The following is an 18718-nucleotide window of genomic DNA, read 5'->3' on the forward strand; positions in this document are numbered from 1 at the left end:
CTAGTTAACCATTCTTAAAACCAAAAGGTGCTCAAGGGTACTGTAAGAACTGCTCTTCCACTAATATGGAAGCCTAATCCACAGGCTTGGGGTTACAAGCAATACATCTGATGTGTGTTTCTGTGTTATATGCTTAGTATTGAAAACTATTGCTTGATAAAAAAAAATCTAGCATTCAAGGCATTGTTGATTCTGGACAATGCTCCAGGGTATTCAACGTTTATGGATAAATTAAAATAACAATGTAAAAATGATGATTCTTACCACCAATTGCAGTGCTTTAGACTATGGACCAAGAATAATTGCATCATTTAAAGTATTACTTTAGGCAAAATTTTTTCCAAGCCACCAAAGATACTGAGAAGAAAGGAAATTCAGCTTGAAGAGAATTTTGGAGAGGTTTCAACATTTTTCATGCAATCAAGAACATCAACAAGGGTAGGAATATGATCAAAGAATCAAATCTCAATGACATTTGGCATTACATTTTTTTAATTGTGCAAAGTTTTCCAGAGATACTTTTAAGAAGTTACACAGCTGTTGGTGAGATGGATAAAGATCTCAACTCTGAAGTAACAGCTGAGGATTTTCTGCAGTTGGAAGAAGAGAGAGCTGCTGATCTATTGGATTGACGTTTAGTATGTTGCAGCTGGATTTTCTGCTCCTGAGATTTGTAAAAATAAAGTGGCTTTAAAGCTAAGAAATTACAAAAGAAGTTATAAAAGGAATAAAAGAGCAGATGAGTCTAGTGTTAAGTTTGAGATTTAACACTTTGAGACAAGGAAAAAGGATCATTGGTGATAAGAGAAAAAAGGGTCTTGTGACTGCCGAGATCTTTAGTGAATGGTCCAAGAATACATTTTGACAACCTCCCATGCAACCAATTAGCAACCGAAGAAAACAGGAAGAGAATAACTGACCCCCTTCACCGAATTGCAGAAAAAGATCCCATCTCAAACTTACTAAGAAAGACACCTCTAACAATCATCACAATTACCAAAAGAAAACCTCATGAAAGCCATAAATGAACTTAATAAAGCAGCTGTTGGTCCTGATAACTTCCCTCTTTTCATGGCAAAAATCAGTAGCCCTTACATTATTCAGGCCCATTCCCAAAATAAAGAAACAAAAAAAAAAAAAAAAAAAAAAATGCTAAAGACTACAGACTTATAGCCATAAGTTGTACCCTCTTGAAGATCCTTCTCTCAGCCATCATCAACACTGATTCAGGCATCGTCCTCTGCACCGGCACTCCGTTTTATCTGGAAGATCAACTGTCACAAATCTCCTTGAGACCCTTTTCTGGATGCAGAAAGCTCTCAACAATAAGGAACAGCTCGATATTATCTTTCCTTGATATATCCACAACGTTTGACAATATCTCAATAATGGCTCTGGAACAAATTTTATCTTACTGCTTCAAAATACAAGCCAATCTCCTGAAGATTTTATGTAACATTCTGAAAAAAAGACGCCTCAATCTCTCATGATGAATTTATTGCCCATTACTCCATTTCACAAGGAGTACCAGAGGGAGATGTTCTCTTTTCATTTTTATTTTCTGCAGCTCTGGAACCATTTTTTGCATCCCATAAAGAAAACTTTATTACATATGCTGATGATCTGAAATTCTTTGTCAAATCTAAAGATCTATAACAAGTTAAGCAAACTAATCAACAAGCTGGAGTATTACCACGATTGTATTGGACGACATTTAAACCCAAGCAAATCTGCTCAGAAGACAATTACAAATAAAAAGAGCATGAACAATATCTCTACGTTGGTAAGTGGACGAAAAGTTCGAAAGGTTAAATCGCATGTAGACCTTGGCCTAAAATGGGATGAGGGACTAACATTCTCTGAACACTTTCCAATGTAGAGATATTGTTCACACTCTTGTTCATAACAGCCCAAACATGAATTAATCGGCATTAGAAACCCAGATCTTGTTAAAAAGTATATCTTGAAATGTATACTTCCCATCCCACCGTATGCTTCACAGATTTGGTCCTCTGTCCCACCATTCCATTTTGTATCTCCTTTGAGTCCTCCATTCCCTGGGCTGAAGCCCATCCATGGATAGGTCTAAAAGGGTATTTATGACAGAGTCTGCAATTCAATTTTATTAAAGAAAATATAAATTAACTATAACACAACGCAACACGTAATTTTTGGCCACTTAGCCTCTTCTTAGAAAAAATCTATTTTGAGTCCTAGAAACTCCACAGATCCTAATGAGAAGAGTTCCCGCCCCTGCCGCTAGGAGGCAGGCCTCTACTATCTAGGTAATATCTCCGTCTAAAAACATCTCGCACAAAATTATTAAAATACTGAAACGTCGGTTTATCCATGAACAGGACCTGAAGTGCATCCCTCTCCAGGCCGCCTATAGACAGTCTTAATACATTTCTCAGATCTTCATAGATCACGCAATCTAACATAATATGTTCTGCCGTCTCTGGACTTCCACAATAACAACATTCGCGGTCTCGTAGCCCCAATTGGTATAGCCTCATGGCAAGTCCGTGTCCAGTCAGTAAAAAAGTGGCATGCAAACCGAATTGCAACCACGGTTTTTTCTTATTCACAACATCGACACCATGTAAAAACATATATGTTTGTCGTCCCTTGTCTGATTGATCCCAGTCTTCTTGCCACATCAAGGTTATTTCTTCCTTAATCCTTACCTTCTCCTGTTTTACATCATCTCGTCCATAATTTCTTGCCTCATCAGGGCACGAAAAGATTCCCATAATCTCTTTTCTAATATTTCTTTTGGTATAATAAAGTAAACCAGACATCAGGACTACATACTGGACCGGAACCTTCCCAGAGATTACCTGCAAGGCCGCCGTCGAGACAGTTCGACATGCTCGAGTAATAGCTAGTAAGGCAAATCTTTGTGCCTGTACTAAATACTTTTGAATTCTTACTAGAGGAACTCTGTGTACCCAAACTCCAGAGGCGTAAGTTACAATGGGGACAAATAAGCATTCATATAATAAATGTACAGAACGGCCTTTAATTCCCCAATCGACCCTTACAATCCTCCGGAGTTTCGCGTACAGGGTTCTAATTTTGTCCTTCAAATAAGTAACATGTTTTGTAAAAAACAGTCGTTCCTCCAGCAACAGGCCAAGATACTTCACTTCTCTCACATAACGAACTGAATCGTTCAGAAGCCTCACAACAGGGGCACGATTCTGACTCAGTCTCCCTTTTAATAACATCTGAGTCGTTTTATCTCTTGATACTTCAAGTTTATACTTTCTTGTCCATCCTGCAAATTCATTCAGCACATAAGCTGATCTTTCTTCCAATTGTGATCTTGCATCACCTTCTACCAGAAGTACCAAATCATCCGCAAATGCTATTTTACTTATACCAGATAGTTCAGAATTCAAAAATTCATCGAAAACCATGTTCCAAGCAAAGGGTCCAATCACCGAGCCCTGTGGACATCCTCGATATACTTCCCTATTAATTTGTACATACTTATTTCTAATAATCACTTCTCTATTAACAAAGTATTCTCTAAATACACTATATAATTTATTTGAACACTTTGTAATCCCTATCCTGTACATAATTCCATCCCACCATAGCCGGTCGAAAGCACCTTTGAAATCAACAAATATACCAAGGACATATCTCCTCTCGCTACATTCCACTTTCTGCACCAGGCTATAGGCTGCATCTTCTGTCGATCTTTCTTTTTTAAAGCCATACTGGCTACTCGACATTAAACCTGCCCTTTCATATATAATCATTAATCGGTTGATTATTAACCGTTCATATATTTTTCCTAGTACAGATAGGAGAGCAATTGGACGATATGCCCCTGTCTCATTCAATAATTTATCAACACCTTTAACCAGCAATTTTATCCGTGCAATCTTCCAGTCATGGGGAAAAACACCTTCATTTAAACATCTTTTATACATATTATCTATTATTTCTGGGAAAATCTTATACACTTTCTTGATCACCACCACTTCCAACTTATCCAGGCCCGGCGATTTTCCATCCTTTGCTCGGGACACAGCCTCCATCACCTCAAGTGAAGAAACATCTTCTTCAATTTCATCACTATAATATTCGTCTACCTGAGCCTTCATCAATACTTGTTCTTCATCAAGACTGTCCATATCCACCGGAAGGAGCCCATCCAGTATCCTGCTCATAGAATCACTCCATGACAAAGTTTCATTCTCTCCTGAACCGATCGAGTACGAAATCTCAGAGAGGCTTCTTTTATTGTTTAAAACTTTATATATTGAATTCCAGGGATCCCTGGATCCCTGCTCATTTACAAACTTCTTCCACTTTTCAATTTTTGCATTGTTAACAGCACAAGTATAGGCACGTCTGGATATTCTATATTGTTCCTTCATTTCTTCAACCAAGTCCATATCACCTCTTCGCCGCAATCTTTGGAATACTCTCCTCTTCTTGAAAACTTCTTTCCGCATACGACCCAATTCACTTGTCCACTACAGAACAGGACGATTCACACTTCTTCTAATTTTAAATACTTCCGACACAAATCTTGCAATAATTCGGTTAACTTACCAACATATTGGACTGCTGATAAACCTACCCAGTTTATCAAACCCACTCTGTCTCTATAATCGTGTTCAAAGTTCAACCACTTGGCATCACTAACCTTATTTACATTAAATCTTTGTCCCACCGAGCAACCTGAAAACTTTCCTCAGTATTGAATACTGGCTCTTGAGATGGCTGAACAGGATCTCAATTCACTCATTTACTCATAGAGCCATTCTACTTTCCAATCTCAGTATTCCTCCCAGGAAACAGACAATTAACACAAGAAACATTTTCACATTAGCCCAACTGCCAACAGGAAGATTAGATGCTCCCAGCATTGACGGCTTCTTTTACTCTCATTGAGAAGCCCCCAGGAATGCTGAAACAAGACATCCTCTTCAAAGCAACCTGTTGCTTTTTCCAGCAAGCATGATAGAACTTTTCAATCAACTAAGAATTGAACCAGAAAAGCTCTGTAATGACAACATCTACAGGTTGCAGATCTTTGCCAAATCCTCGTCTCATGCAACTTTAGTGCCCACTTGGCTCAAATCTCTAATTTTGATCTTCTCATTATTCTAAATTAATCTTATAATCCTCTAGAATCATATGCTCTCATTATTCTAAATTAATCTTATAATCTTCTAGAATCATATCTTCTCAGGTGCCTCCATAGCCAGGTGGGCAGGAGCAGCAGTGCGTAGCACACACTTCTTGATTAGACCGGGATTCGAGCCCGTGACCACCAAATACAGAGGATGCGGAAAGGTCAGGGGATGACCACCGCATACCCCCGGAGCAATATGGCCTTAGTTACTAATGCTCCTAAAAACCAAATAACAAACAAACATATCTTCTCATTATTCTAAATGTCAACCTAGATTTTTCAAAATTTGAAATATTCTAATATAAAATAATAATTACACATGTACAGCAGACCCTTGTTATAATGCAGTTTGCTCTACCCTGATTCGCTATAATGCTGTTCTTATATTATAACCCATATCTCACTCTAATGCTGTCACAAATCACTATAATGCTCTTTTACCAGCGTACAGATTCAATTTTTGGCATGTTTAACAAAAATGTTTCATCTGATGTAGTTGACAGCTTGAAAATGAATAGTAAAACAGCATTAAAAAGTTTCCCATGCCGACTAGTGAAATTTTCTTCCACACTAATTTAATTGCAGTATGGTGGCTTGTTATGTAGTTTCGAGAACAACATTTTAAAAAATGATCAAATATATTGCTTGTAATATTTGCGTTATATGCATTTATCTGAAGTCTAGTCATCACTCGGTACAGTGTTAGATCATTGTCAGTGATGGACAGTTTACTCGAACATTGTATAATGATTAATGCAATGCAGTTACGTTTTTGAAGATGAATAATGCCGGATAAGAATTAAAAAGCAACAACGTCTGGTCACAGTACGAAGCCTACTAAGGAAAGAAAATGACTGAATTTGAAAATTAAATTATAAATTTCGAAGCGAATCAATTCCATTCAATGACAAGTGGATGTGTGCAATCATTTAGGACTGGCAGATTCAACTGTAAGAACAATTATAAAAAATAAAGAATTAATTTAGCAGCGGGAAAGAGAGCTGTTCCACTGCAAGCAACTAAATTGGTTATGGCTAGGCCGGCTATTATAATTGAAATGGAGACTTCTAAATAATTTTATTGAAGATAATATCCAATGTACAATTTCATTAAGTTAAATATTATTAAATAAAAAGCAATTAGCCTATATGATGATCTGAAGAAAGCTCACCTTAAAAAAAAAAAAAAAGTGGAACCATTTAAAGTTAGTAAGGGCTGGTTCGATAGATTTAAAATTCAGGGAGAAGCCATAAGTGCAGATCAAGAAGGAGCCGAAACTTTCAAAAAAGAACTTAAAATTATTGAAGAGAGGTGTTATACTTCTCAAGTTTTTAACATAGATGAAACAGGACTTTTTTGGAAACGAATGCCTAAAAAAAGTTTCATATTGAAAGAAGCAAAAAACATGCCACGCTTCAAAGTGGCGAAGGAGCGGTTGACTTTATTGTTGAGTGGTAACGCTGCAGAGATTTTAAAGTAAAACCCCTTTTAGTTTATTAGGAAGAGAGCCAAAGTACAAGCAAAAATAGACCAAAGATACGAAAACTCGACAGCACAGGGCCATCGGATTAATAGAATCTTGATTTTAATTGGCATTTTAAGTTTAATTTTGATACATAATATAGTTACTTATCATATAATTATATACAAATTTGTAAGTATGTAACTTAGAATATTTTATATGTACAGATTTTTAATATTAAATATTTTGACTGGCATTTGGCGTCTTTTCTCTACCATTTATTATTTGTGAGTCACGGTGGTATAGACCGTGAAGCACAAATACATATGTTACATTACGGGAATATGGTGCTCGCTTAGCGCTGATTCACTTAGTGCTCTGTTTTTCCGGAACAAATTACCAGCATTAAGTAGGGGTCACCTGTATTTCAAAATTTTGTATTCAACCTTTCGGGGTGAACATCCCACGGATTTTGTAACTTTTGCTCATGGGGTTGCTTCACACCTTAATGTAACTTACACCCTTCTAGCTGATGGCTGTCCCGGGGGGGGGGGGGTCTCCTTAACAGAAAAATAAATTGATAATAATAATCTAGAGGGAAAGGGCCAGTGCATCTTAAGATAGATTGGCCCTAATGCATAGTAAAGTGTACACATAGATAGAGGAGCCTCTGGCTTACTGGAGGAAGGAAAGGGCATCTAACTAGTTACTGGAAATTTTCTTCTGTAGCATCTTACATTTAGCCATTGGACAGTATTACAATTTTCAATTACCTGTATTTCAGACTAGTGCAGAATAAAGTTAAAGAGCTGTTTGGATTTAGAGGAAAAAGGCCTTTGCATCTCAAGATAGGTTGACTCAACCTATCTTGAGAGTACATATAGATACAGGAGGTGAAGACGACCAGGAGAAAGTCCAGTCTGGCACCGAGGATTTCCTTTGTTAGTGTCTTAAAGATACCCATAGGATAAAATTACAATGGCCATTTTGAATATTTCATATAATTGCAATGTGCAAACATGAGCAGTAGGGATGCTGTGACTACAACTCAGAAAATTTATTATGATGTTACCCTTAACTTCATTGAGAGGGTGCTTCATTAGCTTCATTCAAGCACTCTTGAAATGGTGCAAGAATACAGTAAACCCCCGCTATTCGCGGTATCTGTATTTGTGGTTTCGCGTATTCGCGATCGCTGATTTAATATAAAATGAAACCTTAAAAAAATGTGAATTTTAAAGCACCGTGAATATTATCCGCCATAAAAAAACATGGGCGTGGCTAAAATTATCTTTCCCGGTCAAAACAGTGCTCAGTGGGTGGGGAGAGAGGGGTGACAAAATCGCAAGAATGGATGTTTTTCGCTAATCCTTGTTCAGTATGTGTTATGCGCTTGTAATGGAAGTTTTCGTCGTTTGCTTTTAATTTATATGCTTATAAATTGAATAAATTTATCAATTTATAAATTGATATGCTTACAAAAGTGGTAAATCTACTGTTTTGCAGTGTAAAACAGACTTTTTCGAGAATGTTAACGGAAGAAAGTGACTTTATTGTGGACAAGTTCTTTCTAACCCCTACAAAAATATGGCTACAAATAACAAGAGAAATGTGAAAAGATCAAAGAAGGCGATGACATTAGCGAATAAAATTGAGTTATTAGACAAAATTTCTAATGGTGAAAGTGTCTCCTCAGTGGCAAAACATTATAAAATCAATGAGTCAACGGTACGATCAATCAAGAAATCGGAAGAAAAAATCCGCCGTAGTGTCCGTGAAAACGCGCTAATTGCTTCAAAAATTTGCTCTATAACTCATGATGTTAAATTAGAAAAAATGGAAAACGCTTTAAATCTGTGGAGAGAAGACCGAACTCAAAATAAAATTCCGTTAAGTTCACTCATCATTCGTGAAAAGGCAAAACTCCTTTATCAACACTTTAGCGAAACTAGTGATAGCACTGGCAGGATAAGTTTTTTTTTTTGCTAGCAAAGGCGCTGGTTTGAAAGAGTTGTTTGAAATTTCTAATAAATATTACATTTAATATTAAATTGTTTCTTATTTTCATTTTGATGCCATATGCTTGCATTTCACTATGTACTGTTTATGTTACATAGTCATATTATGAAGGTACATATAATACATACATAGACAAAATTTTAGACTAGTTTTTCTTATATATTTCATACTTTCGAACGGAACCCCTTTATTACTATGGGAGCCATAACTCAGTATTCGCATTTTTGGCATTCGCGACATTTCTCAGGAACGTAACCCCCGTGAATAGCGGGGGTTTACTGTATTTGCTGATGCTATCGAGGCACTGTTAGGTGGGTCAGAAAACTGCTTGCTTGGGGGATTCACAGATTAATAGGTTAACAGTAGCCGCATGCAGAGGTGAAAGTGATTCTTGCAATGCTTCTATTAGAATGAAAAAGCGGCCTGGAAAGCAAGGTGTTAGGGATTTCAAGGATTGGTGGGAGTCATTAGGGAACAAGTAAATACATGGGCTGTGTTAGGGTAACTAAGAGTAAGAACAGGTGCATGTATTTGCATGTACACCAATGCTAAAAGTTTAATAAATAAATCTGATGAAGTTGAGTTGCTGGTCAAGACATTAAAGGCAGATATTGTTGGGATATCAGAGACGTGGTGTCACACAGATATAAGAAATACAGTACAGGCACTCTTCTACTTAGGTACAAATGACTTACAACTCGCAGATACGTACAAAGCACAAAGCTGTTGCTTTGTTCAGTTATAAGAATCAATTTTGAACACAGTGATATTTTTCTAAAGCAGATTTCTGGAGGCCACTACCATAAAATAATAAAAACAATTTGCACTTTCTGGTTTATTGGGCTTTTCGTTAGTGCAATGTAAATGGGTAGTAAACTTGAAACGTCACGTACAAAACGGACTTATGTGCATGAAAAAAAAAAAAAAAAAAAAAAAAAAAAAAACGATTAAGTACGTAAGTCGAAGAGTGCCTGTATTGGAATTTGGGAAGTACAACGTGTACAGAAAGGACATACAGGCTTGTTGTTGTTGTTGTTATTTGGTTTTTAGGAGCATTAGCAACTAAGGCCATATTGCTCCGGGAATATGTGGTGGTCATTCCCAGACCTTTCCGCATCCTCCATATTTGGTGGGCACGGGCTCGAACCCCGGTCTAATCAAGAAGCGTGTGCTATGCACTGCTGCTCAAAGCATCAAAGTCTCTCGGTCTTAGGTTCCAACTCTGGTCTTAGTCATCGTTAAGTCACGGAAGTGATGGTTTAAATAAAAGAAGTTTACTGTAAAAAACACATTCTATTTGCTTATTTGGTGAATAGGTTATTTTTTAAGAAAAAGAGGAGATACTGAGTTCATCCTTTTGTTAGTACGTGCCTTCTAAAGGTGCATTTTCATCTATGTTTATAGATTTAAGAAATGACAAACAAAATTTTTCAATTAATTCCAAAAGAGTTGAACTAATTTGATGAATAATAGCAACACCCTGTAATGTAATCAAGGCAGAAGATACAAATATGAGACTTGCAATACCTCCAGTAGAAATGTTGGCAGTAACATTCAGGTAAATCAATGACCCTTTCAAAATTATTTTTTTATTTATAAGTACAACTAATATAAAGAAAACAGATATGCTGATTCTCTACTAGCTTCAAGGGATGCAGTGGTGTTTCTAGGAGAAATGAGGTCGGTGTCTGGGTTATGTGCGAGTCGGTTAGGCATTAGGGTTGTACGAGTTCCAAACTGGATGGGGCTGGAGAAGACTTTGCGATGGATAAACCTGGTAAGGAGATACAAGATAATACTGATGAGGGGGATGATGATAATGTGGATTATATTGAGAAAAATGAAGTGGATGATGAGGTTGACTTGCTGACAATCTAATTCTTCTGACTACATTTAATACCTCGCTCCTTCATTCAAGTTTCTGGTCAACCCTGAATTTTTTTATGGTCAGAATTAGTGAATCAAAAATTCCTTGTACTCATCAAATTCAGGAAGAGGTTGACAAGGAATAGGCACCTTCGTAAATTCTACTACTGCCTTTTCTATATCCTTCTGGCATTTGGTAGGTGGTTCATTGGCCAAAGGGGCACTGACTAGGGCTTCCTTCTACTTCAGCAGCAAAAGTTGTTTCCTCAGGAATAACACTGACAACGACATCAAGGCTTGATTGAGTTTACTGATTCCCTGGGATTGCTGCAAGAAAGCCAGCTGGCAGGCATTAACATACTGCTGCCTGGAACTAGCAGGTTTTCCTGATTTAGTTTTCTCCAAAATATTTCAAATCAAAATAGAAATAGATAGGCTGATTATTTTTGTGATACATGTAAAGTACCATGGCAAGATCGCCTTATTTAATACATCGTTAAAGGACAATTTTTTTCACGATAAATCGTAAGAAATTTAGAAATTATAAAAAAGTATACAATCAAAAATATATAATTTTAAATGAAAAATTGTATGTGAAATTAAAAATGTAAAATTGTATGAAAAATTAAAAATATACATGTAAAATATAAAATTACTTACCAGTAGCATTTCTTTCTTCCAGAGATTTTTCATTAAAGTTTTTGGTGAACACTTTGCAAACTTAATTCATACTGCTGTTTTTTATGTTTGTCCAAATCTCTGGATTCCTAATCTCATTAATAAATATCTCTATGTCAAAATACTTGGCTGCCATTTCTTAGCAGTAGATGGATGCTTGTGTGCACTTACAACTTCTAACTAGTGAACTGGCCCACCACTCATGCCTGGCGGTGGGGGACCAAGGCCCATGGTATCAGATTGATGATTTAGGCTCAGTGCACACGAGCGGCAATGGACATGGCATCCTTTGATGCTTGATTTTTTTTTTTTTTTTTTTTTGTTAGTTGTTGGTGCATCAGCTTCTATGGCCATATTGCACCTCCCAAAGTTTTTGCATTTTACTGTGATCCAAGCCTGAGGTGGAAATCGAACCTGCGACCTTTGACTCTCTCTCTCTCTCTATATACATCACAGTGTACGCCCCACACGACAAAAACTTAAACTTCCAAGTTATAACAGCCAAATCGTGCATCAATTCCGAAACTTAACCTCATTAGCGAACCACCCCTTAAAATCGCGTTATTATTATTATTTTTATTTATTTTATTTATTATTACTATTTTTTTTTTATATTATATATATATATATATATATATTTTTTTTTTAGGCCCTAGCCACTGAAATCTCAGGAAATTAGGTGGCAGGGCCTGCCAGAGTAAATAATTATGCTGGGTGTACCTGGTCTGCCTCCATGGGGCTGAGTGTGGGCAACGTTGGGCCCCAGCAGGGGTCTAGCGGCTAAATGGCCAGAGGAACAACGATACACAACACAATACTTCCAAATCCCATACACTTTTAAATCTCTGGCCTTAACAGTGATCTGTTACATTCACAAAGAAAACCACACGGAGATGGGGGAAACCCCTGGTGCCGTTTGACACGAACACACTTTACACCTTTGGGTTGGTTTACCTACCTGGCCAGCCCGGTCGGCGCTGCTCAATTTGAAAATACTGAAGTTTAAATGAAGAAGTGCACATGGGTGGGAGGTGATGTAGCATAACTACTGCATCACTGGCAGTGATGCAGTGGGCAAAATGTGAGTAGGTGGTAGTAGTAGCATTCTTAAAGTTCAAAGCCTAGACTTGGTTCACTTTAACATGAAGCACAGACTGCTGATTAGTATGAGAGTTTCAACTCTGGAAGAAAACATCACTGAACTAGGGTGATCATTCGACAATGGTAACTCCTTCAACCATGCCAGCAGCTATTGAATGGGCTTCAGGAATGTTGGAGTCAGAAGACACATTATCTTGCACTTGGAGCAGTCAAACACTATTCAGGTTGAATCAGTGAAGAGACTGGTGACATCAATAATAAAGGAAAGACATCTGGAATGCCACCTGCTTCGGTATGCCACTGTGTGAGCATGCATTTGCAAGGTGATAAGTCATGTCAACCTATGCAATTGTTCAGTGATGTGTTGCAAATGAATAATGATGATTTCGAGAGTCATCACAATGAGAGATCCACGAGTGAGGTAACAACTATTCAGTCTTTGAATGTTAGAATACTAACTCACACACTAGCTAGGTTTTTGTGGATTTATTGGATGACTGTTTTGTACATCAGCATGTTCGGGAGGCAACTAGAGGGAGTAATACTCTTGATCTGATTATCAGTAGTGATTCTTCATGCATTAAGAATCTGCAGATAAAGGAACCACTAGGTGGCAGTGATCACAGTGTGCTGAAGTGGGATTTACTCAAAGAGGTAACTACCATCAGGGGTAAAGGGAAGGGTTTTTGCTTTCGTAAAGGCGACTACAATGGTCTGAGACAGTATTTAAATTTTATACAGTGGGACCAACTGATGATGTTACCAACAGCAAATTCAAAATGGGAAGCATTCAAAGAACTTATCTTGGAAGCTACTAGGCTTTACATACCAACTAACAAATATTGTTCATGGTTCAGGCCTAAATGGATATCAGATGAACTAATGGGACATATGGCAGAGAAGAAAAATGCATGGGATACATATAAATTAAAACGTGACACAGAAGCCTATGATAGATATAAGTTGATCTGTAACCAAGTTACAAAGGAGGTTAGGTAGGCGAAGGCAGATTACGAGAAATCTTTGGCAAGGGATGCAAAGAAAATCAGCAAAGAGTTCTTTACTTATGTAAACTCTAGAAGGAAGGGGATGAATCAGATTGGTCCACTTGATATCGATGGTTCAACTGTTGATGATCCTGCTCACGTAGCTAACAAACTAAATGAATATTTTTCATCGACATTCACACATGAGGAGTTATTCAGCGAGGGGAATGCCAGAGGTGTATTCAACTCTGGCAGTAAGCTAGATAATCTTGTAATAACTGAGAGTAAAGTGGAGGAGAAATTGTTGAAGATAAACACAAGAAAGGCACCTGGGGTGGATGAGATCTATCCAGTTATATTAAAGGAGGCAGCAAAGGAAGTAAGCAAACCCTTAGCCATAATTATGAGAGCTTCCTTGGACTCAGGGGAGGTAGCCATAGACTGGAGATGTGCAAATGTGACCCCAATTCCCAAAGGAGGATCAAAGGCTGACACATGTAATTGTCACATGTAATTATAGACACATGTAATTATAGACCTGTGGGTTTAACTTCTGTTCCAGGAAAATTAATGGAGGCACTGGTTAAAGAAGCACTGCAGGATCATCTAGACAAGACTTCAGTTTTAGCTCGGACACAGCATGGTTTTGTTAAGGGAAAGTCTTGCCTGACCAATTTGATTGGATACTATGATGCAGTCACAAAATAACTGGATGCAGGGAATAACTTTGTTATTATATATTTGGACCTTAGAAAGGATTTTGATAATGTTCACATGGAAGACTGCTGCACAAATTGGAGCAGTGTGGCATTGGAGGCAAATTGCTGCTATTGATAAAGGGATGGTTGAGGGGAAGAAGACAGAGTGGTAATCAATGGACACTGCTCATCATGGACTAATGTTATTAGTGGAGTTCCTTGGGGTTCAGTATTGAGTTGATTGTTGTTTTCTGTATTTATAAATGATATTGATGATGGTATATCAAGCTTAATGTCCAAGTTTGCAGACGATACAAAGGTTGGCAGGGTTGTTAAGGACACTAGTAACGCTATGCTGCTGCAACAGGATCTGGAGCAGATGGGCTGAGAGGTGGCAAATGAAGTTTAACATTGACAAATGTAAAGTACTGCATATGGGAAACAGCAACCCCAGAGCAACGTATCAACTCTGTGGTACTACACTGGCAGTGGTAGAGAATGAAATGGACCTGAGAGTAATTGTGCAGGCAGATATGAAATTCTCTGAGCAGTGCAGACGGGCTGCAAGAGTAGCTCATGGTGTCTTGTCAATGATATACAAGAATTTTTCTAGCAGGGATTAGGAGGTGATTATTCCCTTTATGAGGCAATGGACCTGTACTGTATACAGGTCCGGAGGCCTCATTTCAAGAAGGATGTAGAGCTGCTGGAACGAGTACAGAGAAGGGCAACAAGATTAGTGAATGGAACAAAGGGTTGCTGTTACGAAGAAAGGCTTAAGTTTTGCAAATTACAGCGTCTGGAGACTAGGCACTGGTGAGGTGATCTGATAGAGGTGTATAAAGCCTTGAATGGTTTGAGTATGCTCAATGCCAATGGGATTCTTCCTCTTGCTCAGAATAATCACCTGAGAGGGCATAAATCCAGATTGAGGAACGACAGATGTAGGACAGATGTGCAGAAATTTGCCTTTAGCCAGCGGGTAGTTGGTTGGTGGAACAGACTTTCATCCCTTGCTGTGGAAGTTGATAGCCTAAATAAATGTAAGGCTCAGCTGTACAGGTATTTCGAACGAACGGAGGGGTGAAATGGAAGTGTTTTTTTTTTTGGCTGATGCTGCATAAGCTTGCTTTCTTGCATCATATGCTAATGCTAATTACTACAATTCACATTTTGGTGACGTAGTGGGAAAAATGTGAGTAGTCACCTCCTGCAGGTGTGCACTTCTTCATTTAAATCTCAGTATTTTCAAATCGAGCATCAAAGGATGCCATGTCCATTGCTACTCATGTGCACTGAGCCTAAATCTTTGATAGGATACCATAATGGATGGGCCTTCCTTTCTGCCTGTCTACACTGCTTGGAGAAGTTCATTGTCCAACTATATTGTAACTCTTGGATGAAGAATGATAAGTTCATTTTTTGTGTTATGATGCCTTTGCATTCTTGATATTTTTACATTCAGATGTTGCTCTCTTTATTTTTGCATTCAGATGATGCTCTGTGATATAATCTTCGAAAGATTATATCATAGGGCTTACAGTACAGGAACCATTGGCATAAAGGCACAGGTTTTGATTTCAGTAAAGGGGACTACGACAGTTTAAGATGCTACATGGCATCTATGAATTAGGTGAATTGCAAGGAAGGGCAAGTTAGAATTACACAGTACCTTTAAAGCAATAATTACAGAATCCATGAAGGCACATAAACCAGCATTTCTCAAACTGGGGTCCACAGAACCCTGGAGGTTCATATACCATTTCCAGGGAGTCCGCAAAATAGATCCTCTGGAACTGGTCAAATTATTCATTCTATGCATAGCAAACTGATGATAAATAAAGTTATTTTATATTTATGTAAAAATAAGTTGTTTTAAACATAAAACTTTGAATTTTCTTTTCAGAAAACCCAGTGTTCATACATATACACACACAGAAACATATGCATATACTGCAAACTTTTTGCCGTAAAGGTCTGCAAACCTTTTGATCTTTTATGGGGTCTGTAGATCTCAGAAGTTGGTGAACCACTGACATATACCATTAAGGAAACATATCGTGAATAGGATTCTAAGATGGATGAATATGGAGCTGGCCAGTCTAATAGAGCAGAAAAAAAGTTTAGGTTTTTATTGGTGCATTAGTAACTAATGCTATAATGCACCAAAACCAGGTCATGGAAAAGAATACGATTAAAATATTTCAGTGACCTAAAAAATTAGGTCATTATGGCAAAAGGTATAACGATAAAGGAATATCAGTGATATTAAAGATATATATTTTTTAAATAAGACTAAAAATGTTTAAGGACTAAATAATTGAAAATGGCTGACACATCATCGTCGGATAAAATCTTAGTGCATAAGGCTCATTCGGGTGACTAAAAGTGGCAAAATATTAAAACACATTTGTGCCTATAACATGGACACGTGGTTAAAATATGACGAATGTTTCAAACATTTTCACAATTCTCACACATAGGAGAGTCATCTGACTCCAGCATGAACGAGTGTATAAGATGACTGTGTCCTATGCAGAGGTGGGCAACTTCCTCTCTACAGTTCGGATGCAGACTAGACTGCAAGTGTTGGATTACAGGCTTTATCTGATAGAATTTATTTGTAATCTCCTCATGTAAAGATTGTTGACACTGGGAGAATAATTTGGAGTGTATCATATGCCTATAGTCTGTAGAGGGGACTGACAGACAACAAATGTTCTGAGATCGTAATGATCTAGTTGCAGCATCTGCCAGATCATTACCTCTGATCCTGATGTGGCTTGGGATCCAGCAGAACCAGCTAGTGAATCTTGATTCATAAAAAAAGAGTATAACTTCTACTGAACCCTGGACGGGACTAGACGAGGAGCAGAAAAAGATGGCATGGGAAAGTTACATTACACAGTGATGAAGTCACTGTGTACTGAAGCCAACAACAGCTACAAGTTGATCTTTAATGCCTGGGTGTATACTCCCCACCATGACGTATGGAAGTATGGACACTTGCCAAAAGAATGGAGGAGAAGTTGAAAACAACACAGTGAAGAATGGAAAGAATTATATTAGGAATCAGACTGTTGGATAAGAAGAGAAACTTGTGGATTAGGCAGCAAACGCAAGTAAAGGACATTCTTATCAAAACTAAAGAAATGAAATGGACTTTATCAAATTGTAGCAGGGTGCTTAATGATTTTGCAATAACTGAGAGCAAAGTGGAGGAGAAATTGTTGAAGTTAAACATAAGAAAGGAACCTGGGGTGGATGGGATCTATCCAGTTATATTAAAGGAGGTGGCAAAGCAACTAAGCAAACCCTTAGCCATAATTATGAGAGCATCCTTGGACTCAGGGAAGGTCCCCACAGACTGGAGATGTGCCAATGTATCCCCAATTCACAAAGGAGGATCGAAGGGTGACATGAGTAATTACAGACCAATTAGTTTAACTTCTGTTCTGGGTAAAATAATGGAGTTACTGGTTAAAGATGCATTGCAGGATCATCTAAACAAGACTGCAGCAATAATTCAGACACAGCATGGGTTTGTTAAGGGAAAGTCTTGTCTGACAAATATGATTGGTTATTATGATGTGGTTACAAAGGAACTGGATGCAAAAAATAATTTTGATATCATATACTTGGATTTCAGGAAAGCTGTAGACACTGTTGCGCATGGAAGACTACTGTACAAATTGGAGCAGAATGGTATTAAGGGTAAATTGCTACAATGGATAAAAGGATGGTTAAGTGGGAGAAGACAGAGGGTGGTAATTAATGGGTGCTGCTCTTTGTGGACTAATGTTATTAGTGGAGTCCCACAGGGTTCAGTGTTGGGTCCACTGTTGTTTTGTATATTTATCAATGATATTGATGAAGGTATATCAGGTTTAGTGTCGAAGTTTGCAGATGATACAAAGGTTGGCAGGGTTGTTAATGACAGTAATGGCAGTGTGCTACTGCAACAGGATCTAGAAAATTTGGGCAGATGGGCTGAGAAGTGGCAAATGAAGTTTAACCTTCACATGCAAAGTATTGCATATGGGTAGAAGTAACCCCAGAGAAATGTACCAACTGTGTGGTACTACACTTAAGGTGGTAGAAAATGAAAAAGACATGGGAGTAATTGTGCAGTCAGATGTGTTGTTGTTTTAGTTAGTTGTTGGCGCATTGGCTTCTGTGGCCATAATGCACCTCCCAAGTTTTTTTTGCCATAGTCTGATCCAAGCCCGAGGCGGGATTCGAACCAAAGACCTTTGGATTGCCAGGCAGGCAGTTTACCTACCTGGCTAGCCTGGTCGGCGCAGTCAGATATGAAGTTTTCTAAGAAATGCAGACAGGCTGCCAGAGCAGGTCATGGGGTTTTGTTAATGATATATAGGAATTTTGCTAGCAGGGAAAAGGAGGCAATTGTCCCGCTGTATAAGACAATAGTCAGGCCATGCCTTGAGTACTGCATACTGGTCTGGAGGCCTCATTTTAGGAAGGATGTAGATTAGCTTGAGCGTGAACAGAGAAGGTCAACAAGATTGGTGAGGGGAATGAAGGGATCCTCTTACCAAGAGAGGCTTTAGTTCTGCGAATGGCAATGGCTGGAGACTAGGCAACTGCACGGTGATCGGAATGAGGTGTATAAAGCCTTGAATGGGTTGAGCACGCTGAATTCCGATGGGATTCTTCCACTTGTTCAGATTACAAACCTAAGGGGGCATAAATTCAAATTAAGGAAAGACTGATGTAGAATAGCTGTGTG

At 38.1% G+C, this 18718-nt stretch overlaps 1 protein-coding gene across 1 annotated transcript in view; it reads right to left on the reverse strand.

Annotated features, from left to right (window-relative positions):
- Pez (protein tyrosine phosphatase non-receptor pez) overlaps positions 1–18718 on the reverse strand; it is a 297962-nt gene that overhangs the window by 73570 nt on the left and 205674 nt on the right. Inside the window, exon 17 of the mRNA XM_090370791.1 lies at positions 11309–11339. Within this exon, the coding sequence (XP_090226917.1) occupies positions 11309–11339 (31 nt within the window). The remainder of the gene's footprint in view (positions 1–11308; positions 11340–18718) is intronic.

The sequence above is a fragment of the Mastigoproctus giganteus genome, chromosome 3, assembly GCF_048544385.1.
Source record: "Mastigoproctus giganteus isolate SK-2022 chromosome 3, ASM4854438v1, whole genome shotgun sequence".
NCBI classification, from domain to species: domain Eukaryota; kingdom Metazoa; phylum Arthropoda; class Arachnida; order Uropygi; family Thelyphonidae; genus Mastigoproctus; species Mastigoproctus giganteus.